We start from the raw sequence: 26,872 nt of genomic DNA, 5'->3' as shown, positions 1-26,872 counted from the left end.
GTCACAATGTCTATATTTAGCCACTTATCCACGGAATAAGAAAAATACACCTCCAAACTACAAAATGGGCCCAGAAATGCAGCATCACCAATAGCTATTGTTTTTTTTTTAATGTTGTGGGGTGGATTTTTCCTTTAACATACCTTCTGTTATATCCAGACAACAAGCTGACCAAACTTGACTAATTATTTTCAAAGATTGAACTGAAACTGAACTTTCTGGTTGAAAAACAGTCAAGAGTGACAGGAAAGATTGGAGAGAAATGGATGACATGCAACAAACGGTGTATATTAAGTAGTGTGATGTGTTAGGATCTGTATATTTGGTCTCATTTGTTTCTGCTTTCAGACAAAAATGTTTTGTGTCTGTGTTTTATGCTCTCTGTGACCACAAGAATTTCCTTTAAATGAGATAATAAAGGCCGTATTCAAACCAATAATGCTAATACATGATATGCATCTTAGTCTCCTCTACCACCTGGATGCCATAAAGCAGAGGATTAAAACCATTTTTTGGCATAAATTGGAAATATAAACCTTATACTCCAATCTGAGGACAGTACCACTGTTTTCCTGTTCAAGGTGTTGAGTATTTGGTTCAGGACGCATGCAGTGAGTGCAGCTCAGCTCCCAGCAGCAGCCACAGCATGGCATGCCACCACCTCCAAGAGCGGACTGTACAAATAACTTGCTGAGGCAGAGGGGGAGCTGCTTTGTTTTAAGAAACCGTCTTGCTGCCTGCTGTCATATAAGAGATCATAAATGCATCCAGGACAGGAGAAAAGCTGTGTTGTTGTTGTACATTTTAAATACTCTATTCATCAGTGTTTCCTCCAGCAGTTTAACTTAGTGGGGTGGAAACACTCTGAAAAAGCATGTAGCCCATGTGATGCTAAAACTTTCCATGGAAATCAATATGATGTCTCATAAGCATAGGTAAGTTCCACCATGCCTATTCAGTGGTAAGGAAAGTGATACAAGTGTACAATGAGTATGAATATGGAGGACAGAGAGGGTCAGATAAGGCTTCACTACAAAAAAATGTCCATCTTAACAAGTGATTTTATCAGCCTTGAGTCTTAAAATGTGATTTTTCTTAAAACAAGTGAGAAAATCTACAAATAAGATTAGATAGTCTCACTTGTTATCAGTGCAGTTTTCACCTATTTTCCTGAATCAAGTGAAATAACCGTCACACTAGCAGTGATCTGCCTTATTTGAAGATATTGTAACTTTTTTCAAGAAAACTTTTGCAACAAGTACAAGTGCATTTAGCACGTAAAAGATGGAGAATTGCTGTCAGTAGGGAGTGTTTCACTATGTGTCTTTGTCGATCTAAGTTAATTTTTATCTGTATCTTGTCACACAGGGGAAAATAGCACCAAATTAGGGCGCACTTACCAGATATAGAACTATAGTGGCCCGCGCCAAGTTCCAAGCGTTTGGCAAGATTCTGGAATGCCACGTCATCGCTTTGTTCTCATTCACACTTGTTTGGTGCACTGTTGGCTTCTCAGTAGCCATAATATTTAAGTCCCTCTCTTATGTTAATTGATGTGATTCATTCCTGTACTATTATTTTTTCCAATCCGTTCAATCTGCCCGACTTCTCTTGTTCAAGTTGTAAGAGTTTGCACTTATTTCTGATTCATATCTTTGCAAACATGAGCATTTTCACCTGATTATTACTCCCTGGGAGCCACATCTGCCCTGATTGTTGCTCATTAGCGCCACCATAGCTCATTATCACCTGACCTGTATTCTGCCCTTTGCCTTTAGGGCCTATATCTTTTCCTTTGTGTCTTTCGTAAACCATACAATGAAGCTACTCTGGCTGAACATTGTCTTTCACATTGTTCACAACCTACATTGTTCAACCGTGTTGATTATGGTATTGATTGTGGATTGTGGATTAACCTTTGTTGTAACCCCACTGTAAGAAACCCAATATAATTGAACTACACTGCATCATCTGCCTCTGGTCTGTTGACTGTAGAAGCTGGTGAGTGGCATTTTACCGAACCTGTGTTAGCACTCCCAACACTCAGTTCTTTCAATGTGTCTGCATAGGACAGGAACTGGAATGGATAGAATGGCCACCCAATATTTCATATTATGGAACAGTTAGTTCCAGTTGAGTAATTTGATTGGACAGGAGGCATTCCATGAGTGCTAACATACAGTGTAACAGCACAGGGACATTTAACTACTCCGCTTTACAGGTGTTATAGCCTAAACAGTGTATGTGTTGCTTGGCAATACTTGGTAGTGGAGTCCTTAGGGAACTGTTTTTGTTGGCAGAGACAAATTAAAGACAAAAATCATGATCTGTTGTTTCAAATTACCATTACTTGATAAATAGCTTTGTTTATAGAAAAGCAATATCACACTCAAGGTCATGTTGATGTACTGTATAACAGCACGACCTCGAGTGTGATATTGTTTAATCAACCTTATATTCTAAATATCTCCTGTTATCCAGAGCGACTTACAATGAGTGAGCAGGTAGGGGTTCTTGCTCAAAGACACGTGACAGTTGATGGACACTCATTGGCTGCTGCAGGAATCAAACCTGTGACCTTTCGGTTACTGGACAGCCTCTAACCACCAGGCCACTCTGCTGCCTGTGAAATCTGACTAAACATCAGATCGGCAGTAATGGGTTTGGCTTAATTAGAATCTGTGATGGTTTTTGCCCTGCATGACGAGTGTAGCAATAAGTTTTAATGGCTCCGTGTTCCAGGGTGAGAGACTAAATTTCCCATGAGTCTCATGCTGAAAAGACGTTAAGAGTCCCTGCTTTACTTTTCTCTTGCTCTGTGGCTCTCTACCTAACCTCCTCGTCGCTTCTCCCACTCAACGTTCCCCCGTTTCTTCATCTGTAATTTCACAGTGGATTGATTCCAACTAATTGACATTTAAGAGGATGGCAGCACATAAAGGGAGAGGCGTGAGCTCTTAGCTGCTTCTGTTGATATTTATATAAGCGGCTCCCTGGCTGTTAAAACAATCGCCATGACAACAGGACAGGAAGCAGGAAGTAGGCAGTGTTCCACCAGCACAGAGGAGAGAGATAACTCCTCCAGACTCCTCCTCTCATCGCGTTCTCATCCTCTCTCTCTCTGCTCTTCCATGGACAGAGATACCAAGACGAGTGTGTGTGCATATGTTTGACATCTGAGTCTACACGCACGCACACACACACACACACACACACACACACACACACACAGCCTTCAGCATTCCATGTCCTTCTGCAGTTAACCTCTGTGTGGGTCAAGCCTGCAGCGGGTATTCTTAGAGCAGGGAGATAACAACACTGTCATAAATACTGCTTCTGGCATCTAAGATCGCACGCTCTCCACACACACACACTAGGGACCCGACGAAAGAGATTCTTAGTCAACCAGTCGGCCATGTTGAACATTTTACTGACAAGTATTGTTGTCCTCGTGCACAGAATGTGACCGTGCAGAGTGAGTGTGCCGAGTCAGCAAAGGAAAAACATGTTGTGCTTGGGAATGTGTGAATATTGTTGCTAGAAATAGTCTCACGACTTTCTTGGAAACAGGGCTGCACAGATAATCATGTGCAATATTGTGATTTTAATTTCCCCAATTAATTAATAATTGTAGCATAATGGCACATCGACAATAGTGAATATATTTAGTTTACAACGCCCAAGGTGGTTGAAAGTAGTCCAGATGTTGACAAAAGTGCAGTAAAATGTTGTTCCTCAAATCATCAAGACTAATAATCATTATTTTGAATTGGGAATCATCATCATGAATAATGATTGCAAAATAATCAGGGTAATTATTTTAGCTTTACTTGTGCAGCCCTGTTTGGAAACAATACATGCAGCGTGAAAAAATGATTCATTGAATGGAGTTATTAGTTAAAGAGGACAGTACTCTCTCACACACACACACACACACACACACACAAAGCAGACAGGCATGCATGATTTACTGCAGGCGACTCATTATGTTAGCTCATAATGATGACTGTGCATGCATGTTGGGTCTTGTTTTAGAGTGGGAGTGTTGACTGTCAAACTGTGTCGTGTTGTCACGTTTGTGCGTATGTTTTTTACTTGTGACGACCATTTTAAGCTCTCAACGCGAGGAATCTGCTTCTCATGTTAGTAGGCGAAGGCTTAGGTTTACGATGAGGGTAAACTTTGGTTAAGTGTTAAGGTTAAAGGAAGGTCTTCACAAGTAAACCTGGGTGAGTCTATGTGAGTCTGCATTTGTATGTGTGATTTCTTTGGCCTCTGTACACAGTTTTTACTATAAACAGATCTTTAGCTTTTTCGGTTTATCTCTATATGTGTGTGTGTGTGTGTGTGTGTGTGTGTGTGTGCACTGACCCTGTCCTTACAGCGACAACTTTCTAGAATTCTGTTGAATCACTCAAACGTCTTTCTTTGGTGCTGCACCTCCCTTTTTTTACCTTGGAGTTATTTTTTTGGGGCTTTCTTATTTCTGTCACTCACTGGTGACACTGAATTAAAGGTGCTTCTTGTAACAAGTTTAAACACCAATTCATCATTGTCAAATTAATTGTGATACTTTCATATAATTACTGTAAACAAATGAGACCATGGTAGACGATCGGCAGCCTCTTTCTCGTGCCAGTGTTATTGGCATGAGAAATAAACCCTGTTGTTTCCTGGCCAAAGAAGATCTTCGCTTTTTCGGTTAAACATTTTCTCTTTCACTTTACTACGGAAGATACACATGTTCTGCTTTTTTCCCATCAGCCTTTCACTCGTTCCACTGTCTGCAATTTCCAGAAGCTCTGAAAGTTTCAGCTCTCTTCCTATATATTTCTCACCAGTGGTCTTGTTTGTTTATGGTAATTACACAAACGTCTCAGAATTAATGTGGTCACGATCTATTGATGTTAAAGTGCTTCACACAGCACCTTTGAAATAGAAATGGGCAACCATCTTCACTGTCTTTCTGTTATCTGTTGCTCTCTCTCTCTCTCACTTCCCCAGAACTCGCCTGTTTCCTCTCTCCTCCTGCCTCTTCCAGTTCTGCCTCACCCTTCTGGTAAAACCACGCGGTCTGGGATGGGTGTGTGTGTGTGCGTGTGTGTGTGGGAAGTCTAGGATGACTAGCATGGTGTGGGGTGGTATGGTATGTGTTTGGGGCTCATTTGCGGGTTTTTCTAGCTTGCGGATTGAGAGGGCAGACAGTTTAAGTGCATATTACTGCAGAGTTGTAGCTAGCTATTGTGCTAATGCATTTCCTCAACCTGTATCCTGTCTGAGCACTGCAGGATTTGACTGGTCTTGGGAGTGAAATAAAGGTGGAGCAGCAGTGTAAAAAGTCAAATTTTTACAACAGGTTTAACAGGTTATCAGCCTCTTTTCTCAACTGTGTGTGAATAGTGTGTGTACTGGTGAGAGAATACTGAAACTACTGCTGTGTTTGTATTTCATAGAAACAATCAGGCAGCTGAGTTCAGTTTCTCTTACATGTCTCTTTGCTCATTGCAAACATGTATTTAATATGTTGTGTTTGTATGTGTGTGTGCTCATGTCTATGCAAAAATCTCTGCCTAAATGATGTAAGAAGAAAGTTTTTGAGTGTTATGTAACCAGTAGTGTGTAAATGTTGTATGATGGCACAGGTATAGGTGTACATAGGCTCTTCAATGTTTGCGACTCCATGACTGTGTGACTCCATGACTCTGTGTGTGTGTGTATTTGTGCGTGACTCTGTGACAATGTGTGTGTGTGTGTGTGTGTGTGTGTGACTACTGTGTGACTGTGCTATCCTGAAGGCCCAGCTGTGTCGGGTCCCACTCAGCATGGTGGCGCCTTACGCCTTACACAGAAAATGACATCACCAACATTGTCATGTCACCCACTCGCACTCCCATGGGTGAGCAGTCATTCACTGACACAAAACTATGAGGTAGTCGATGGTAAGTCTGTAATGAAAGGGAATTTTCCAAGACTCGGTCGGAGAGGAATGTAGCGCACTGCTGGTTTGGGGATGGCAGTAACCTAATTGGTCAGAAATGTGAATTTGTGAGCAGAAGGTTGCTGGTTCAGGGAAAAGTGCCAGGTAGCTGCAAAGAGAGCTCTGCTGCTCTGGTAAAGCTGCTTACATTATGAAACCTGGAGTGAGTGTGTGTGTGTATGTGTGTGTGTGTATGTGTGTGTAACCCTCCCTCCCTTCTGTAGCTGCTGTACATGACAACATGTTCTTTGTCAACCTGTCTGGTTTAACAGATGTTAAGTAATATTGTGGTTTGCGCCGGTAACACTGCAATATCATCAGCTGCACATTGTCAAACAGTTTCCCCTTATTTAGAAAAAGCCTAATGAACTGCACTTTCCATGTTTCCATCTTGCATGTAGAATGTGGGTATGCAGAATGGGAAAAGAGATTAATCAAACGTGGAAAACAGTAGCGAGATCCTGTAGATATACTATCAAAATAATGATTATTGTCTGTGCTTTTGCTGAGTTTATTTCATATTATACATCAAGGTCAAGGTAAAGTTCACCTGCCAAAACAACAACAACAAAAACATCAAACCAAATGAAGTTTAAAAGCGGGATGTCTAACCTAGCTGTGTACCTCCTAGTACTCTGCTGTAGGAGTGATGCAATTGTTGCATTGTTTAAGAAACTTACCAAAATACCCAAAGGATGAGTAATAAGGGAGAGATAAAGAATTATATATCTCTCCCTTATTACTCATCCTTTGGGTAATAAGGGAGAGATACAGAATTCTGATTTAGATATGTTCTGCTACTGATACTGTATAAAAATATGTAATCAAGGCCTAAGATTACATTGTTAAACAATGGACTGAATGGTTACTCAGAATTGGCTGTGAAAAAGTGGTGAGAAAGTGCATCTGTGTGTGAACTGGTCATAATGCATTAAGAAGAGGATGACACAGTTGATTTGGATGGGGTGGAGGGTGTCGGCTGTGTTTTTGTTATGTGTCATTCACTTGTGTGTCAGTAATGCTGATCTAATAAACTGAATTCCAGGCAGGGAGTTAATTCATCATTAGCTGGATTTAAATAAGTTATAGCTGTTAGTGGTGTGTATGTGTGTTAGTGAGTGTTTGCGTGTGTGTGTTTCTATATGTGTGCATGTTGTTAAATTGATAATTACAACAAGTAAAATCACACACTAGAAGAGAGACCAAACAAGTGCACTAGTGTTTTTATAGGCGCTTGAGTGAAGAGGTGGAGTGGGGGGTGCTTGATTGGAGTGAATGAAACTACATTGACTTTTAAATCTCCACCTGTTAACACCAAAGTGCTGTGGTAGCACAGTGTTGTTGGAACTCAGAGAATGGCTGAACAAAATATTTAATTCAAGCACACTGTATTTCCCTCATGCAGGGCTCTTAGGGCTTACCGTAATTCCCCTAATCACTCCTCCCAATCACCTTATTAAGTAAATTGACCCCCACCCACCCTCATGAAATCCAATTTCCAATGCAGGGACAAAACCAACATGAGTGAGTCTGAGGTTTTTTTTACCATCTTGTGAAAGACAGACCACGATTTGGGTCAACTCACTTTTGGTTAAATGATTTCAGCATGCAGATTTCCTCGAAGTCTTTTGTCAGAATATATATATTATTTAGTTTTTAAATAAGTAATCTTAACTGATGGTTTTGTCATGATTATGTGATTTATAGTTTCGCTGCGCTTTTTGTAATGAGTAAAATAAAAGTGGATTGACCCCAACCATATAACAGAACCATAATTCATACTCTATTTTTATGTAAGCTTCCTGTGGTAAGATGAACTGTTCTACTGTCTGTACTATTGTAGAAACTTCCATTGTAACTTCCATTGAGGCCCATCCTCCATTTATTAACCCCCCAAAAAGTGCCTTCTATCCTTCACCTCTTGTACAACATGTTAATAATTAGTGGTAACTACATGAATTGACTGTAGGTAACATAAAATCATCAGTCCTGCATGGTGTATGGGTGGGCCCTCTTTAGGCTAAAGATGATTGGTTCTTGTCTTGTAGACGTATGAGAACAGGATCATCTGTGGAGCTGTTGCTTGTTCCCTATAGTTGACACACTGTCACAGAGTTCAGTCGGTCACACTTTGTTTGGATAGTCCAATGCTGATACTCAACTTGCTATCAAGTGACAATAATGAGTCACTAACAAGTCTACTGAGTTAGAGTGTATATAGTGTAAAGTAGTAGTCTATAGACATTCAATATCTGGGTCAGAGTTACAAAGTCTGTAGAGATGCAGCAAATAGGCAAGTGACACTTTACATCTTTTTGTCACTTGATAGTTGAGTATAAACATTGGACTGTCCAAGTAAAGTGTTACCATTCAGTCTTTTCATATCTTGATATTATTGCTGTTGTGCCTAAGACACTCTTAACCTGCTCCAACAGTGTGTATGTGTGTGTGTTGGAGTGTGTGAATGTTTGTCAAAGAGCCTGCATATTTGTGGTCCTTATGGGACCCTATGATAGATCATCAGGGTCTTGGGTAGCCAATCAGTCATCAGTATATGACCTCTGACCTTTGACTTCCCTCTGGGTGGAGAAGGACTGTCCCTCTGTGGGAGTGATGCACACTCAAGAGACTGTCATATACATTCATACGCACATGGACAAGCATGTACATAGACACAGACACAGACACACACACACACACACACACACACACACACACACACACACACACACACACACACACACTCAACCTCCCACCCCCTGTCATTTCCTCCACAGCACATAGTGACCCTCTGACTACAAGGTCATGAACGATTTTCGCTTTCGAAATGATCATCTCTCCTCTCCTCTCCTCTCCTCTCCTCTCCTCTCCTCTCTCTGTCTCTCCTCTCCTCGCCTCTCCTCTCCTCTCCTCTCCTCTCCTCTCCTCTCCTCTCCTCTCTACTCCTCTCCTCTCCTCTCCTCTCCTCTCCTCTCCTCTCCTCTCCTCTCCTCTCCTCTCCTCTCCTCCTCCAGGTGTGCCCTGCTCTGGGGGATCAGTGCTAGGCATGCTGAGTAAGGCCCCGCCCACCACCAGCAGTCTCAACTTGGTGAACTCTGAACTTTCTGACATCCCGGACGCACGCGGTGGAATCAAGATGGCCGAGCTTGTGGAGAGCCTGGATACCAGAGAGCTGGACATAGGGGAGGGAGAGGAGATCGACTTTGATGGAAACTACTTAGGTGTGTGTATGTTTGTGTGTGCATGCTTTCTTGTATATTACTGTCACTATAAGACACTTGAATCACTTCAGTAAGGAGTGGGCATCCTTCGTGGAAATAAGCAAATCTCCTGAAATCTCACCATCACTTCTCTGGGAAACAAGCAAAGCAGTACTGAGGGGCAGAATCATACTGTATCATCACCACACACTCAGACATGAATCACACACAGATATGATAATTTTGAACATGATAAATTTGGAAAATACTTGGCAAACCAAGTAAAACAGAACAAAATAAGGCAACAGTAAACATGTTGTCTCCCACGAATGATCTCCGTCTGGGCCAATCAGGAACCAATATGTCTCCTTGTTTTGAGCTGTAATTGTAGTGGCAGCGCCACCCATGGGACAATCGGTGTCAGTGGGATGCATCATGCTCTGAAGTTTTGTCAAAATCTGACCAGCAGTGGCTGAGATATCATGTGGCACATTGACAAACAAGTAAACAATTATTGTAGCACCCCCTTAGGCTAATCAGTGCAATTTTAAAAATGCCAGAGTGGAGCAATAAGATGCATTATTCCTGTAAGTTTCGTGAAAATACGATTAGCGCGGCGTCTAAGATATTGTGCATGACTTGTAGAACCCCCCTTAGGCCAATCAGTGTAATTTTGAAAATACTGTAACGGAGCAATGACACCCATCATTCCCTGAAGTTTAATCAAAATCTAATCAGTGGCATTCGAGATTTTGTGCTTGATGGACCGACAGGACTGGGACCGATCCATTATCCCTCTGCTGATTTCATAAGTTATTCCAATTATAAAGAACTTCTCTCATGTTTTATAAACCTGTAACTTTCATAACATGAACCAGATCCAACAGACAAAATCCACCCTGTATTTTAACTCAGCTAAAAACAGCTACTGAGGAAGTGGCTCGCATTCCTGGGTCCAGTTTGTTGTTTGGTGTATTTTTCTTATTTCTGCGGATAACTGGTCAAACGTAGATGACATGACATCATGGTAAACATCGAAAGTAATTCTGGGAAACGTAGGAAATCTCTAATCAAAGTAGAACTAGACAAAGCAGGTTGAGGGAACATCACACACTGATGATATCTAACAGTGTTAGAGTATCTGAGGGTGGATTTTTCCTTTAAATAATCTAGATCTCCCAAAAACTCACCAGAGAACAAACAAGAAAAGAAAATTCTTCAACAAAGGCACACTTCTTCAGTAATCCAGCCTACTCGCTCCCAACCAGCATGAACAACTCCCACATGCACAACAGAAAGAAACCCACACTAACCGCCCCGTCTCTCTCTCTCTCTCTCTCTCCTAGGGGATTGTCGTATCCCGTTTTCAGCAGTGTATGCCACAGTGGGCTTTAAGGAGGCCAGTGCCAAGGTCTACCTGCCCACTGTCCCCATCACTGCCAGGATCCTGGAGGTGGAGAGATTCACCACAGCTCAGGACCGCTTCAACCTGTCGCACCACAGGAGCGTCAACAAGGTACCGCACATGCTGGTGATATATGACAAACACACACTGTTTCAGATTCATAACACGCAGAGTTTCTACATGATTCTCTTACATGCTGCTTGCTGATTGGTTCTGAGAAACTGAATAAGACTGAAAATGATTTTACAATATATTTCAAAGATTCAGAGATGAGTAAATAAAGTAAAATCCTCTCTTACACTCTTTCCTATTGGTTGCTTGTAATTTTGGAAACATTCTTTTAAGTTTAGCTTACTTTTTGCTGATTATTGCTCGGGAGAAGAGCATCAGCTAAATGCCTAAATATCAATATAAATCAATAGAATTAGTTTAAGTTCTTTTTTTCACACACACTTGAATTTCTATTTTTTATTTCAGGTATCCAAAAATGATTTTCACTTTCATGCCTAGATTTAGACTTATTTTTACTTTCAGCTTTTAACTATACTAACCTGCCATGCATACACAAACATGCAAACATACAAACACATAACAACAAGCACATCCACTAACCTACCAACCCTCACACACACACACACACACACACACACACACACACACACACACTCACTTATACACACACACCGATCCACCAACCCTCATACACACTGAGCCTCTCACACTGCTTTTGCCCCTTTGTCCTACTATATTAACCTTATCACTCACTCACACACTTTTTCTCTCTCTCACACATACACACCTCCCTCCTGCCCCCCCTGTGTATTGTGTGTGTGTGTGTGTGTGCGTGCGTGTGTGTGTGTATGTGTGTGCAGTCTCTGCCGGCGGTGTTTAAGATCGAGCTGAAGCACGGGGAGTTTACCTGGGTGGTGAAGAGGAAGGAGAAACACTTCATGGAGCTGCACAGAGAGCTGAGGACGTACAAGACCTTCATGAGGATACCGCTGCCCTCACGCAGGTACACACACACACACACACACACACACACACACACACACACACACACACAAGCGTGCACAGACACACAGGTGCATCCACACACCGTAGCATGACATTTACATAGCAAACCAGAAAAGGTAACATTTGCATCAATAACTTGATGCAAATGTTATTAAATCTCCGTTACCTTTAGTATTTTGTATTTTGTAAATGTACATAATACAACAGTAGTTATTGTTACTCTGACATTTGTACCTCCTTTATTTCTTTCCCTTTCCATTATCTTTCTGTCTCTTCCTCTTTGCTCTCTCTCTCTCTCCTTCTGCCCTTTTCTGCTCCCCCTCTTCCTCTGTGTGCATGTGTGGTTTTGATTTCCTTTTTATTTCTTTTATCAAAGAGTGGCTGCATAATGTACTTTCAGGATTGTATATGGTTGTTTTTCACAGCTTGATCAGTATTAAAATGATAATATTTAACATTTTCTTATCTATATATATACAGTATGTCTGTTTTGCTACTCTCGATTCCCGATTGATATAATGAAACAGTGAGTCAAACTACACCCAGTTCATGAAAGCTTTTACGTTTGCTTCATTTGCTGTTCTAAACAGCTGGGGTCTGGTCGGTCTTTCCCAGGAAAAATCCTCTGGCGCACAAAAAGTGATGCAATTTACATTTCTGACAGCAGCAACAGCGGTTTGTTTGGAATAAATAGGAGAAAATCTGGGTAGTTAGCATGAGCAGCGATAGCCGCCATGGCTGAACAGACAAAGAAAAGAGCGCCACCTACAGAAACTCAAACTTCAACAACAAATCCAAGGAAAAAGACGTCACAGTAGTGGACACACTGTCTGCTGTGCAAAAACACCACAGCAATGACCGGTTGGCAGCAATGAATGTTGCCAGAATAAAAAAAACAAACAATAGAATAGAACACAATACAATACAATAGAATCTCACGGATAACCACTTAAACTAAACTACAGTATATTTTAATAAAGTGGACTTTTAAATTAAAATCCTCTCTCTGTCCCCTGTTCTCTGCCTCAGCCACACAGTGAGGAGGAAGAGTGTGAGGAAGAGCGAGGTGAGGGAGATGCCCTCGCTGCCCAGGGGGGGCGGAGACGAGCTGGCGCGGGACGAGCAGGTCTCCAGCAGGAGGGTACGTCCTCACTGTGCTCTGCTGCCTGCTTGTCTCTTTCCATGATTGGGAAGTTCAATCTTGTCATATCTTCACTTCATGGCAAGGAGCTCTCCTGGCACTCGCTTGTTGCCATGGCACCTAACTCCTTGCCAGCACTTGTATTCTCTCCAAGTGTGTGTGTGTGTGTGTGCACATGTGTAACTACTGTGTGTCCATGTGTGTATACGTTTATTTATTTGTGCAATTTGATGAATATATAGACTAAAATATATGTATATATTTCTACAGAAACAGTTAGAAGACTATCTGAACAAACTGCTGAGGATGGCCATGTACCGCAAATATCACCATACTGTGAGTAATACTACTAGGCAGTGAACTACTGCAAACTATGACACATAAACAACAAACATAACCTCATAGCAAAAGTTACTGCCTGCCAATCTAGAAATCCAAGCTTATACTAATGCTGAGTGCAGTGTAGATTGCTCTGGATATGAGATACATGCCTAATGTCAGCTAGATGCCTGTGGTGTAAATGTACATATAATTAACAGTATTTTTCTACATTTTACTGCATTGTATACACTCTACCCTTATGGTGGAAGCTTGAGTGTTGACACAGACCATTAATGCATGTTTACCCATAGCATTGTGTCTGTTATATGTTGACACAGCCAAGAAATTTAAGCTCATACTACTATTGCGCTCATTGTAAGTTGCTCTGGAAATAAGCAAAACGCCTCATGTCTGCAAATATAAATGTAAATATAATTTACATTATCTTATGTAATCTTCAATATACTGTATTATATACTCTACCCTTATGGTGGAAACTTGAGCCTTGACACAGACCATTACTGTGTTTAGCCATAGCATTGTGTCTGTTGTGTGTTGACACAGCCAGTACTGCTGCATGTCATACTGACACATTTTAAGGACAATTAAGATGAACAGTATTGCCTCCAGGTGGAATATGGATTTACTACCAATACAAAAACAATGCAGACAAAACAGTGATTTGTATGGAACAAAAACTGACATTGGCACATAATTACGCATACTGTATGTATCAAGGCTTTTGGTCTTCCAGTACAAGAATCACTATGTGCTTTTGCTTTCTTCCTGTCTATTCTCAGATGGAGTTTATTGATGTGAGCCAGATGTCTTTCATCCATGACTTGGGGCCCAAAGGACTGTGAGCATCTTCTCCTCTTTGACACTTATTTCTTTCCATCTGTGAAAACAAAACTCTCCGCCTCACATAAGGTGGAGGCGCAGTAAAAGATTAATCAGGATAGAAATCTCATATCCACGTTTACAACCACTCCCCTGTCTTATACTCTCCTTATCACAAAGTACAGCGTGTCGGAACATAATATAACTCTGTTTTGAACATGCATATGTGTGTGTGTGTGTGTGTGTGTTCCAGGGAGGGGATGATCTATAAGCGCTCCGGAGGGCATCGTATCCCAGGCATGAACTGCTGCGGTCACAGCCAGGCCTGCTACCGCTGGTCCAAACGGTGTGGGATTACTGCTGTCCTTGTCCTTATCTCTCTCTGTTTCTATCTCTGTCTCTATGTATCTTTATCTCTATCTCTGTCCCCGTCTCTCAATCTCTCTCTGTCTCTTTTATTCTCTCGCCCACTGTTTCTGTCGCCATGCTCACATACTGTACGTCAGTATTGCGGAGTAGTTTTACATGTAATTAAATTAGTAGTTGGAGTGCATTTTGCAGTAGCTTGGTGGTAGTTCAACTAAATTCAAATGTGTCATTCTCAGGCATAATTAACTACTGGAACCACCAACTATTTTTGGCTATTTTTTATCTTCCCTTTATTTTTTGGCCTATTATTTATTATTTTTCCGTCTGGCAGACTTGTGTCGGAGTGAAAATGTAGGAGTGATGGACATTACGTACAAAAGAAAGTTAACATTCCAGATTAGTTTCTGGCAGGAAGCTGTGGGAGTGTGGGCGTTATAAACACAGAGACCGTTCTTTGAGCTTCATTTAAAATAAAATACAATGTTTGTTTACATCCTAATCAGTGGTATTTTTTGCAGTCATGTGATTTTGTATTGTATGACATTGTAGATTGTAGATATGATCATTTTCATCAAGTAGTTTGAACCATTTTTGCTGACAAAATGATATTTCTTGAGGATAACTTGGAAAACTATACTTTCAAAAGTAGCTGCTGCACTCACACACACTCAACCCTCTCTTTCATTTTTCTTTCTTTCTCTTTATCTGTCTATCTTTATCCAACACCCAAATTAGCTTTTGATCAGATGGTTTTCATTGTCGAAATACAATGCAAAAAAATCCCACACAATCAAAGCCCTCTGCCCATCCACCTACCAACTCCTACTACCTCCGCATGGCGAATCTCATCCCACACCCTTTCCTAAAAACAAGCAATAAAACAGATAACACACAGCAATCAATAGAGATCCACAGTACTTCACACAGACACACAAATCATAAATCCTGACTAAATGACTGTGTGTGTCCTGTGCAGCTGGCTGGTGGTGAAGGACTCGTTCCTGCTGTACATGAAGCCGGACTCGGGGGCCATCTCCTTTGTCCTGCTGGTGGACAAAGAGTTCAGCATCAAGATGGACTCCAAAGACACAGAGACCAAACATGGAGTCCGCATCGATAGCCTCTCCAGGTCATATATATGTGTGTGTGGCTGTGTATATGTGTGTATGACTGAGTGAACCAAATGTAGCAGATCCCTGAGGAGATGACACATTTGTTTGTTGTTGTAATTTACCTCAACCTGCCTCGTCTATTTCTACTTCAGTTAGTGATTTCCTACATTTCCCTGAATTACTTTTGTCAACCTCCAAAGAACAGGTGTGAACTTGCATTGCATTCAGCTGTGGGTTATAGTGTGTAGGTGGAGAGAGTGATAGTGAGAGCGATAGTGGAGCCAAGTGAGAGTCAAGGAAAAGTGAGTCACTGCCCTTACTGAAAATGCATCCTTTCCTGTGGCTGCATTGCATTATGGTCTGTTGAGGCTACTGTCGGTGGAAAATGTGGCATCTCTGCCTCTTCTACGATTGATTTCTTCAATTTACCATTTACCGTTGATGATTTTAGATCACCGAAAATGTTTCTGCTATCAAACTCACGCTGCAAATATCTCGACATGTCGTCATATTGTTATATACAAATACTAGTACACCACCAAACAAAAAAATGGGCCCAGAAATGCAAGGTACATCATTAAAAGCTGTTTTTAATACAGTTGAAGTGTTTTAGGGTGGATTTTTCTCGTTAATCCCTTTCCACACACTCCTGCCTGCCCAGTTCTGTTCTCTAGTTCTCTAGTTCATAGTTAATCATCTCAATTTGAATCTTATAAAATAAAATGATCAGTAAGGCATGTATGAGCAAAATGAGGCATCACTGTTCAGTGAAATGTGTTTCCACGTGTTCATTTCTGTGCTTATGTGACCGTGTCTGTACCTGTGTCTCTGTGTGTGTTTGCTTGTGTCTGTGACCTATGCATGTCCGTGTATGTGTGTACACATGCATGTATGTCTGTTTGTCTTTGTCTGTGTCTTGTCTGTGTCTTGTCTGTGTGTGTATGTGTGACTGTGGACAGGACCCTGGTGTTGAAGTGCAGCAGCTACCGACACGCCCGCTGGTGGGGCCAGAGCATCGAGAGCTTCGTGAGGAATTATGGGAAGGCTTTCCTCCGAGATCACCGCTTCGGATCGTTCGCGCGGGAAGAGGAAAACATCCCTGCCAAATGGTAACTGCAGTGTGAGAGAGCACAACTGTGTGAGCTGTTACTGCTGGGGCGATGAAACAAAAAAGTACAGCGGAAACTCCTCGCTTTTAGTTAGTTTATAGACTGAAGTCGCTTTAATTATATACAGTAGTTAATACCCAAAGTGCTATATTTTTTCCTGTTTTGGAAAACAAGGCAACAGTAAAGTCATGTCATCCCCCATGAATAATGCAGACCTCTTCAGGGCCAATCAGTAACAAATATGTCACCTTGTTTTGAGCTGTAATTGTAGTTCCTCCTTGGGCTGATCTGTGCAATATTCAAAATGTGAGAAAACAGTGGTGAGATGCATTATTCCCCCAAGGTTTGGCGAAATCCAACAAGTAAACAAAGATTGTCGCACCCCCCTTAGGCCAAACAGGCAATTTTATTTTCAATTATTTTTTTGGTAAGACTTTAGATTAGGGAACACATATTAACTATTAACTATGGGTTTTCCCTCAATAGTTTAATAATTTCTCTCAATAATATGTGATACTAGCACCTTATAAGCGCCATACTGAGCAAAGCATACTAAAAGCCCAATTCATATGCAAAAACGTATTTACTGACTGCTGTAAGCACTAATTAGGATACTTGAGGGAAAAGCTATAGTTAATGGGCTATACTTGTAGAATACGATTCTGAATATGATGCAGAATAAGGTGCTAATAAGTGGTTTGTAATGACTAATAATGAACCAAAACACTACTAATATGCATGTTAATAAGCAACTTATTAATAGTTAATATGTGTTCCCTAATCTATCTATCTATCTATATTTTTATATAGAATTTTTTTGTGGAGAGATGGAAGTCAGATGGCAAAAATCCATAAAATATAGACAGACACATTTTTTCAGCATACCTTCTCATTTTTCGTCAGCATTTCTCTGTTGGTCTTTTTTTTTTTTTGGGGGTTTTGAACTGGTAACTATGGAAATGTAAAAGATGGAGAGGACTGGTCTGTCAGTTCCTTTTTTTGGCTACTTGTCCCTCTTTCTCTCTCCATCTTGATTTTTTTTGTTGTTTCCCCCTCAGCTGGCATGCACTGTAATAATGACTCATCTGTGTGAGGAGCATTAAAGTCGTCTTTATACTCAGCGTGTGGCCAAGGGAAGAGAGAGCCGCGGTCACATGAGCCGATGGAAGCAGGCTGTGTTTAAAGGACAGTTATGTCATGATGCCACAGCTATGGGTGCAGCCTGTGGTTTGTGAAGTGTTACAAAGTTAAGAAAGCCTGAGAAATGAACAGCCCGCTGTCTTTCTCCCTCTTTCTTTCTGCCTCTCTCTTTTGTTCTTTCTCATTCTGCTGATGACTTATCATGTGGTTTTGCAGCAGTTTTGAGGCAAGTTGTGACAAGACAGACAACTAGGAAACAGACAAAAGCTGTCATCTACTTTACATAGAGAGCAGTGACATCACAGGACTGCGGGTTTATGTGTGTGTGTGTGTGTGTGTGTTTGCTTGTGTGTATATGTGAGGTTGGAGACTGTATGTAAATATTATCCACTGTAACTGTAACTTTGCTTATGTAGGTATGTGAATGGGAAGACTTATATGGAAGATGTGGCAGAAGCTCTGGAGGAGGCTAAAGAGGAGATCTTCATCACTGACTGGTGGTAAGTGTGTGTGTGTGTGTGTGTGTGTGTGTGTGGGTATGACTTAAGTCACTTTCAGGGACACACACCAGACTTAAGACTTGGGTCAGTGGTTAAGGTTAGGGTTAGGGTTAGGTTTAAGCAAGTAGTGGTTATGGTTAGGGTTAGGGTAAGTCTCCAGGAAATGAATGTAAGTCTATGTAAATACCCCAAAAGTGACTTAAGTAAGAGTGTGTGTGTGTGTGTGTGTGTGTGTGTGTGTAAACATGCATGTCAAAGATTTCAGTTTAGGTGTCTCTGCTGTCAGCAGCGATGTGTGAAAACACTGAACTAAACAGTTCAGTGGTAGCAATTTTAAAAGTAAAAGTCAGTATCTGTCCTTTAGTATTGCAATATCCAATGCAGCCTATTCTTTCTTCAAACCTAACAGAATAATGATACTGGAGAAGCAAAACAACCGAAAAACACAACCAATTATTACACAACTCCATCAGTGGAGTACAGCAACTTACCCCAAGGTAGTAAGTTGGAGATGGGCTGTTTGAACTCTGAGTTGCGAAGCGCCCTGAACACATTTACTCCGCTGAACACAGCAGCACAGGAATGACAGAGGATATTAAAACCCACTCTCCCACTACAACTGCAGAAATCCACTTTGTTTTTGATCATCCACTTTGTTTTTGATCATTTGATGCAAGCTGCTGTACTGTTTCTCTGTCATAAGGCACATGAATCCACCACCACACATCTATCCTGCACCCATCTTGCATTTTCTTCTTTCTCAAATGTTGTGAAGTAGAACAGAAAAGGGCACATTGTAACAAAACTTGTAACAAAATTACTATACAATTCCTTTCTATGGCACAACAGTAGTGCAGCAGTATTTCATTTCCTCATGTAGTAAATGTGGGACCACAGTTGGAGTGTATCGTGGGACAGCTGAAAGGCCAGCGCAGAAGAATTTCAATGGCTTGCCTCAGTAGTTCGATAGACAGATAGGCCATCACCAGACCACTGCCAAAGAATGAATTGGCAGCGTGACTCTCTGACACCCAGTTAGTGTCGTACATGCTGTTACACATTACATGATGTGTTACCCAGAAGTCCTGGCTTCCTGGCTGGCATTACAATGGTGCTGGCTCCAATTACAGCCTGGTCTACACACTCAGAATAGAAACTCACGGACACAAAGCTGCAGTCTCCATATCCGTTTACGCTACCGCTACACCCCCCTTTGTCCATCTCTCTCTCTCTCTCTCTCTCTCTCTCTCTCTCTCTCTCACTGTCTATCTGTCAGGGGTCATGTTGCTCATCTGATACTGATGATCTGAACGAATAGTCTTGCCACCCAACACACTGTATGTGTGGGGTGTGGTGTTGTGTGTCTTTTGTATGTGATGAAGTTTAAGAAGTTTCCTCAGGGACCGAAGAAACAGTGCAAGTTCTCTTCAAAACACAAAACGATCAAATGCATCTCATACACAAGTCTCTCGCTAAATGACCTCCAGACCTACACAGTATCTGTATTCCACCCTGAGGCTACAGTAACCTGATGAGTCGGTATCACAAAGATGCAAATCTAATCTAATATCTATAACTGACTCAACATCTTTCCATAGTAAAGAGACTTCTCTCGGCCTGTATTTTATCAGTTGCTGCTGTAAACCAGGTCTTCAGGTCTTCTCTAGTCTTTGGTCTGAAGTTCTCTGCTGGGAAATAAACACTGTTTTGTTTCTAGTGTGTGCGTGACAGGATTGTAATCTTCTCTTCAGTGTAACTTCAGCTGTAATAGTTTATGGTCCCTCAGAGCCAAATGTTAGACCGTTTGTCGTGGCTAAAATCCCAGTGTTGCAGTAGCAGTAATCACTGGGCTTATGTTCTTAACCAATGAGGTGTCAGTCTGTGTAATGTGAGCCAATGGCATTGTAGACGTGTTAGCTCAGGATGCCAAAGAGCGAGACTCGAGCGACTATATCATTATGGCATGTCTGTTATATGTAGAATGTGTGTGGTGGCTCTGATGGGTGAATGGAAACATCCAGATCAATGATTGTTTATGTAAGTACGCAAGTTTTTCTAATTCTGATAAAATGGATGTCCTTTCAGCTGAAATGTGTACCTTTAAAAAAAGTTGACTTACATTTTGATCATGTAATTTTTGTCTGTCTGTTTCTCCTTCTCTCTCCCTCTCTCTTTCTTGGTGTATATTTTTCTGTCTCTCTCTTGACCAGGCTGAGTCCAGAGATCTTCCTGAAGAGGCCTGTCGTAGAGGGGAACAGGTGGAGGCTGGACTGCATCCTCAAACGCAAGGCAGTAAGTCGCCATTGGATTTTGCTTTTGTGTATTATTAGGATGTCCCACAACAAAAAATAACATTGTAAAAGTAAGCCATTCTTCAGAAAAAATTCATAGTATTTTGAAACCAAAGACACATTTGGACATGACATGTTAAACAGTCACATGTGTCACAAGAATAGAATACATATTGTCAATACTGTATATCCCCTCTATCTTCCCATAGCAACAGGGAGTGCGAATCTTCGTGATGCTGTACAAGGAGGTGGAGCTCGCCCTGGGGATCAACTCAGGCTACAGCAAGAGGACCCTCATGCACCTGCACCCCAACATCAAGGTAACAGAGGGGTCGTGGATGCGGGGAAGAGGGTGCCGGGACATGGTATTTGCAGTTTGGGTGTGGCAACAGGATGTAACAAGTTGGTTTTTGTACTGTATTCATATTTCCTGGTTTTGTTTGCACATAGAATGCATTGCCAACCTGCTTATCATTTATTATTACCTGCTTATTATGAACCAGGAATTACGCAGCAAAAAAAACAGCAACGCATGCATGCCTATAAATATAATGTCTAAATTTATATACTGTCAAAATATGTGTGAATGTATGAGTGCAGTGTGTCACATGTCTGTGTGTGCGCTCCAGGTGATGCGTCATCCGGACCACGTCTCCTCCTCTGTCTATCTGTGGGCGCATCACGAGAAGATCGTTGTCATCGACCAATCGGTGGCCTTCGTGGGCGGGATCGACCTGGCGTACGGCCGCTGGGACGACAGAGAACATCGGCTGACGGACGTGGGAAGTGTGACGCGCTCCGTGGCCCTGGAGCAGGTCAGAGGCACACACACACACACACACACAGAAAATGAAAATATTATACCCCTAGTCTGGAATTGAAGGCAGTGAATGTGGTGCCAAGCTCCCCACAGATGGTTCAACTATAAGGAGAAGGTGGGAGAGAAAATGGGAAAAGAGAAAAGCTTTTTCACACAAACTCAGGCAGCTGCACAGTGGGGAATGAAGAGGTACCATCGCATCCCTCTGTCATTTTCCCTCAGCGGCAGCCTGTGGTGTGTGTGTGTGTGTGTGTGTGCGTGTGTGTCGATATCATCTAAAGAGCAGACATTTCCATAATGGCAGCTATTGCTGTGAATAGACCTGGGCATTTTAATGGCACTCACATATGAACACACACACACATGCTTTACTATACTTGCGAGGACCTTACAATGACTATATTCATATACTAAACTAGACTTTGTTCATTCATATTCATATATCTGCAGGGGTTTGATAGGATTGTTGATCAATACCAGTGACTCGAGTGTTTTCATTCTCAAGCCAAAAAAGCAAATGTCAAAGCAGTATTATTATTACAGTATTTTGCATGGTGACATATTACGTCTTCATTAGACCTTTCTGTTGGATCTCTGCTCAGATTAACTAGCTTCTCATCTCTATTGTGAATGTAAATGTGTCTTTATTATGTGTCAATTACAGGCCACCATAAGGCGCGCCAGAGTCCTGTCGATGCTGTAAAATTCGTTAATCGCTGATAGAAGTCAATAAAAGAGATTATTTAATACCCTATCCTAAACCCATGTCCTAGTAAGGACCAGCCGAAATGACCTCACCCTAACCCTTCTTCTCATATCTTCACACCTCACTTTTACTGACACTATTCCCGCCGTTGTTCTCCTTTCCTCAGTCCGGCTCCGCCAACAATCCCTCCAGCAAGGGCGTGTCCTCTGCTGGCGGCGTCTCCCATAGCAACGGGCGAGGGACGCCGCCCTGCGACCCGGTCGACCTGCCCAAGCTGAAGGGGATCGGTCGCAGCAGGAAGACGCGCTTCAGCCTGTACAGACACCTGCACAAACACACGCTGCAGCACGCAGACAGCATCAGCAGCATCGACAGCACAGGTGTGTGTGTGTGTGTCTGTGTGTGTGTGTGTGTATGTGTGTGTGTGTGAAGAAAGAGAGTAATGTGAGGAGAGAGAGAATGTGAGAAATTTAGAGTGAGAAAGTTGAACATAAGTTAAGGCAATGTTTTACTATTGTCTCTATTTGTGTGTGTGTGTGTGTGTGTGTGTGTGTGTGTGTGTGTGTGTGTGTGTGTAGGGAGTGGTTCAGTGCAGAGCCTCAAGACCGGTGTTGGAGAGTTATTGGGGAACACTCGCTTCTGGCATGGAAAAGACTATTGCAACTTTGTCTACAAGGACTGGATCCAGCTGGAGAAACCTTTTGATGGTGTGATACACAACCACACACACACACACATACACACAACACACACACACACACACATGCAAATGCTTATTTGTGTTGGAAAATTTCCCCCTACTGCTGAGCTCGTAATCCTTTTTAGTAGGCAAACCCCTACTTAGCATGAATTCTGGCCTCACAATTTTTCCTGCCACACCAGTTTGATGGAAATAAATTGTCATCTGGCAAACTGACCTTTAATGTCGACTGGAACCAGGTGCCATTAAACACTTCTTTGTTCTTTGTTCCTCTTTTTCTCTCCCTCCCTTTTCCCCCCAACCCCTCACTCCTCCCTGTCCTCCTTTCTGCCATCTTCTCTCCTTCTCCATCTGTATCTGTGTATTCCATCCCTTCCTCCCTTTTTCCTTTCCTTCCCTCCTCCATCCCCTCCCTCTTCCTCCTCTCCATCTCTGTTACCCTTTCTCTCTTCCTATCTTTATCGCGTCCCCTCCTGCATCTTGACTCCGGTGTCCCACCCCCCTTTTATCCCTTATTCCTCCATCACCTCCCTGTTCCTCCTCTCCTCTCTTCTCCTCTCCTCTCGTTCTCTGTCTTTCCGTCGTGCAGACTTCATCGACAGGTACACCACTCCCAGAATGCCTTGGCATGACATCGCCTCGGTGGTTCATGGCAAAGCCGCCCGGGACGTCGCCAGACACTTCATTCAGCGCTGGAACTTCACTAAGGTACTGCAACACACACACTGTATAAATGAGCAAACACACACACACACACACACACACACACACACACACACACACACACACACATGCAGGCACGCACAGGGATGTAGTGGAGGGTAAACCCACCTAAACTCAATTTACCCGCCTTTTTATTTGTGGAAGAGTTTACCCAGCATTTTAGACTGACATTAATCTCTCTGGATGTAAATTCATGGTATAAATCCTAAAAAGTAGTTCATATAATTCATATTCATGTCATTTATTTTTCCTTATATTGGTGACGATAGGTAATGTTTTAGTATGATCACAGACTGGAGCTCATGTTTTACCCCTCTTTTATTTACCATTATATCACTGCACACACACACACACACACACACACCTACACACACACACGCACACACACACCCGAAACAGGACAATAAACACTAACCTGGCTAAATAACAGGAAATTGTCTGGCTGAAACGGTGGAAAAAAATACCCGAACCCACACAGTCACGCTATCCGTGGCATCAGCTTTTTCCTCTCGTTTTCTCTCCTGTCTTTACTCCTTTCCCCTCCTCCTCTCTCTAACGCTGCATCCACCCTGAGTCACATGTTCTCTCTCTCTTTTTACCCATCTCTCTCTCCTGCAGATCATGAAGCCGAAGTATCGCTCTCTATCCTATCCATTCCTGCTGCCCAAGTCTCACTCCAGTGCCAACGAGCTCAGATACCAGGTGCCCGACTGCGTTACTGCCAAAGTACAGGTGAGAGAACACACTATATATATATATTTTTTATTCAAACTGCACTCACAAGATAACCAAATATTTGGTCAGTGTTTGGAAATTGTGGGTTTTATCTTTATAAGTGTACAACCCAAATCAACCACAAACCAAAACCCCAAATTCCCCAGAACCATCACTGTTGCAAAATTATAGAGCACTGGAACACACACACACACACACACACACACACACACACACACACACAGTATAACCTCCCACTCTCCCATACTCTCTTCCACATGCCAGCGTGCACGTCAACATGCACTACTGGACTGGGATAAAAGAGAGAGCGCTTTAAATAAAGGATTCTCCACGGGCCGAAAAAGTTACATAACCGTAAAAGTTGCACTTGAGATTGACACTCAAGCTTTCTTCGCCTAAAGGAACTGGCCTTTGGGTGGAATGCTCGTCTAAAATGAGAAGCGCTCCGGACCCCTTCATAAGCCCATCATGGTTTTTTTGCTTCCAGTGGGAATGTTCTGCCTCACATGTGGAAAGTGTTGTTTTCACTTACATAACCTTCTGTGTTTATGTTTTTGAACTTTTCTACACCTCTGTGCACACGTGTTATACTGTAACTTCTCTGTGTGTATCTATTATAACTTGGCAAACTTTCTCCTGTTGTTTTTATTCTTATTCATGCACAGTACCTTGGAGAAACCTTTTCAGGCCGTGCACATGCGTTGATAACAGTTTTCTAAAAGCCATAATGATGGTTTTTACTGTGATTACAGGTACAACAGTGATGAAATAGAGGTGCAGCCCTTTTCGACTATAATTGCTACAATAATCCCATGTCTGTGTGTGTTAGGTGCTGCGATCATCGGCAGACTGGTCAGCTGGTATCAAGTACCATGAGGAGTCCATCCATAATGCCTACATCCAGGTCATCGCCAAGAGCAAGCACTACATCTACATAGAGGTAAACCAGCAGTGAGGCTAATATGGGGAAATAAAGGATAAATCGTGTAAAACTGTTGAGGAACTGAGAGGTTCATTCCAAAGCACTACATACCCAATTTTGGGGGAAAAAGCTGTTTATTATGATGATGTTCATTTGGCAATATTTCAAAAATACAACTGATGATATTTTCTAACACTATTTAATAGGCAGAATTCTTTAGAGGTTTGGTAATAACGCACTGCAGCTACAGTAATAATTTTGCCAGGGTGAGAGCATTTTTAAATGGTGATTATCTCATTTTGGAATAAAAATCTTCAGTACAGGATAACATAAAACTATAACAGAAAGGGAAAAAAAAGCCTGACAGCCATAATTATTCTGCATCCCTCTTTCTGCTCCCATCCCTCCTTCCTCGTCTGTCAGAATCAGTTCTTCATCAGTTGTGCTGACAACAGGACGGTCTACAACAAGATCGGAGACGCCATCATCGAGAGGATCATCAGAGCACACAAGTACTTTCCTTTTTGTAAAAAACATTTTGTTTGGATAAGAAGCACTTGTAGGCCTATTTGATTATAGGGAGGAGGTTATTTATGCACATATGTAATTATGTGTGCGTTGTGTGTGATTATGCATCACTGTGTGTGTGTGTGTGTGTGTGTGTGTGTGTGTTTGTGTGTGTGTGTGTGTGTGTTTGTGAGTATGTGTGTGTGTGACAGAAAGAAAGGGAGAACTAGAGAGAGTGAAGATTGCATCGGTCTTCTCTCTTCTCTACTTAACACTCAGTGCAGTCTGTCTCTATGTGTCACTGATTTTATATGTGTGTGTGTGTGTGTGTGTGTGTGTGTGTGTTCATAGGGAGGGTAAGAAGTACCGTGTGTACGTGGTGACCCCCCTGCTTCCTGGCTTTGAGGGAGACATCACCACAGGAGGAGGCAACGCCATCCAGGCTGTCATGCACTTCAACTACAGGTCGGCCACACGCACTTGGGGACTTTTATTTTGAAAGGGGAGCATGGGGTGAATAGGGAAAGTAGATATGGAAGTGCTATTTTTTATTAGAATTATTTTCTATTCCATTTTATTATATTCTAGTCTAGCCTATACTTATATTTATATATTTGTTGATGGGTTTTAATCTCCTGTCCCCTCAGAACAATGATCAGAGGAGAATACTCCATCATCTCCCAACTGAAGAAGGAGAGTAAGTACAAGGACAGAGACTGACTGTATTATAACTGTCAACTCAACTGTTTTGAGACTGATTTTAGGGCGAGGGTTGAGAAAATACTTCATATATTGCATGTGTAGTTATGCCACTATGTGAGTTGTAGACACAGTATGTGCCTACACTGATGTTAATAAGACAAATCCCTATACACGCATTGTATTTCTGTAATTCTGACTTAACTTGCCTCTATTGCCTTCAGATCTCTGTACCATAGTTGGTTACCATGCTACTGCTGCTGCTGAAAAAGTTTTAAAATGCAATTTGTTTAATGGTAGATTTTACCCAGCGAAATATATATTTTACATGCTGTGAATGCACAGCTCTCTCCCTTTCTTTGTCTCCCTTCATTTTTGTTTTTACCTATGCCTGCTGAATCATTTGTACAGCCTGAAGATGTATTTCTTGGATCAATAATACTAAATAAATTCTATCCCTAAACTTCTATCCCCAAATAGATGAAACGTGGATAGACTACAGACCACCCTCACTTATTTTTTCTACTATGGTCTTATCACCATTGATCCAATGCTATTCTCCCTAGTTTTTCCTCTCCTCCTCACCTCCTCTTCCCTGTATCCCACTCCTTTCTCTCCTTTTATCATCCCTACTCTTG

The 26,872-nt window shown here is 41.9% G+C and overlaps 1 protein-coding gene across 4 annotated transcripts in view; it reads left to right on the top strand.

Moving 5' to 3' along the window:
* Window positions 1-26,872, top strand: part of pld1a (phospholipase D1a) — a 37,790-nt gene that overhangs the window by 4,040 nt on the left and 6,878 nt on the right. For 3 of the 4 annotated variants that reach the window (XR_013507296.1, XR_013507295.1, XM_071912395.2), the window contains exons 2-22: window positions 8,992-9,198; window positions 10,524-10,693; window positions 11,455-11,597; window positions 12,629-12,740; window positions 13,011-13,076; window positions 13,862-13,920; window positions 14,155-14,247; window positions 15,247-15,399; window positions 16,342-16,491; window positions 18,048-18,131; window positions 20,342-20,423; window positions 20,632-20,742; window positions 21,052-21,237; window positions 22,115-22,328; window positions 22,527-22,655; window positions 23,238-23,356; window positions 23,990-24,103; window positions 24,936-25,046; window positions 25,452-25,540; window positions 25,887-26,000; window positions 26,183-26,232. Coding sequence is in view for 2 of the 4 variants with exons in the window: in XM_071912395.2 (XP_071768496.1) it covers window positions 9,024-9,198; window positions 10,524-10,693; window positions 11,455-11,597; window positions 12,629-12,740; window positions 13,011-13,076; window positions 13,862-13,920; window positions 14,155-14,247; window positions 15,247-15,399; window positions 16,342-16,491; window positions 18,048-18,131; window positions 20,342-20,423; window positions 20,632-20,742; window positions 21,052-21,237; window positions 22,115-22,328; window positions 22,527-22,655; window positions 23,238-23,356; window positions 23,990-24,103; window positions 24,936-25,046; window positions 25,452-25,540; window positions 25,887-26,000; window positions 26,183-26,232 (2,524 nt within the window). In the remaining 2 variants the exon portion in view is untranslated. Of the gene's footprint in view, window positions 1-4,133; window positions 4,230-8,991; window positions 9,199-10,523; window positions 10,694-11,454; window positions 11,598-12,628; window positions 12,741-13,010; window positions 13,077-13,861; window positions 13,921-14,154; window positions 14,248-15,246; window positions 15,400-16,341; window positions 16,492-18,047; window positions 18,132-20,341; window positions 20,424-20,631; window positions 20,743-21,051; window positions 21,238-22,114; window positions 22,329-22,526; window positions 22,656-23,237; window positions 23,357-23,989; window positions 24,104-24,935; window positions 25,047-25,451; window positions 25,541-25,886; window positions 26,001-26,182; window positions 26,233-26,872 lie in introns of those variants that run through there. The other variant, XM_078289511.1, reaches the window with a different exon arrangement.

The sequence above is a fragment of the Centroberyx gerrardi genome, chromosome 17 (genome assembly GCF_048128805.1).
Source record: "Centroberyx gerrardi isolate f3 chromosome 17, fCenGer3.hap1.cur.20231027, whole genome shotgun sequence".
Classification (NCBI taxonomy): Eukaryota; Metazoa; Chordata; class Actinopteri; order Beryciformes; family Berycidae; genus Centroberyx; species Centroberyx gerrardi.
Note: the sequence above shows the minus strand (reverse complement) of the source record. Positions and strands in the feature narration are given on the sequence as shown.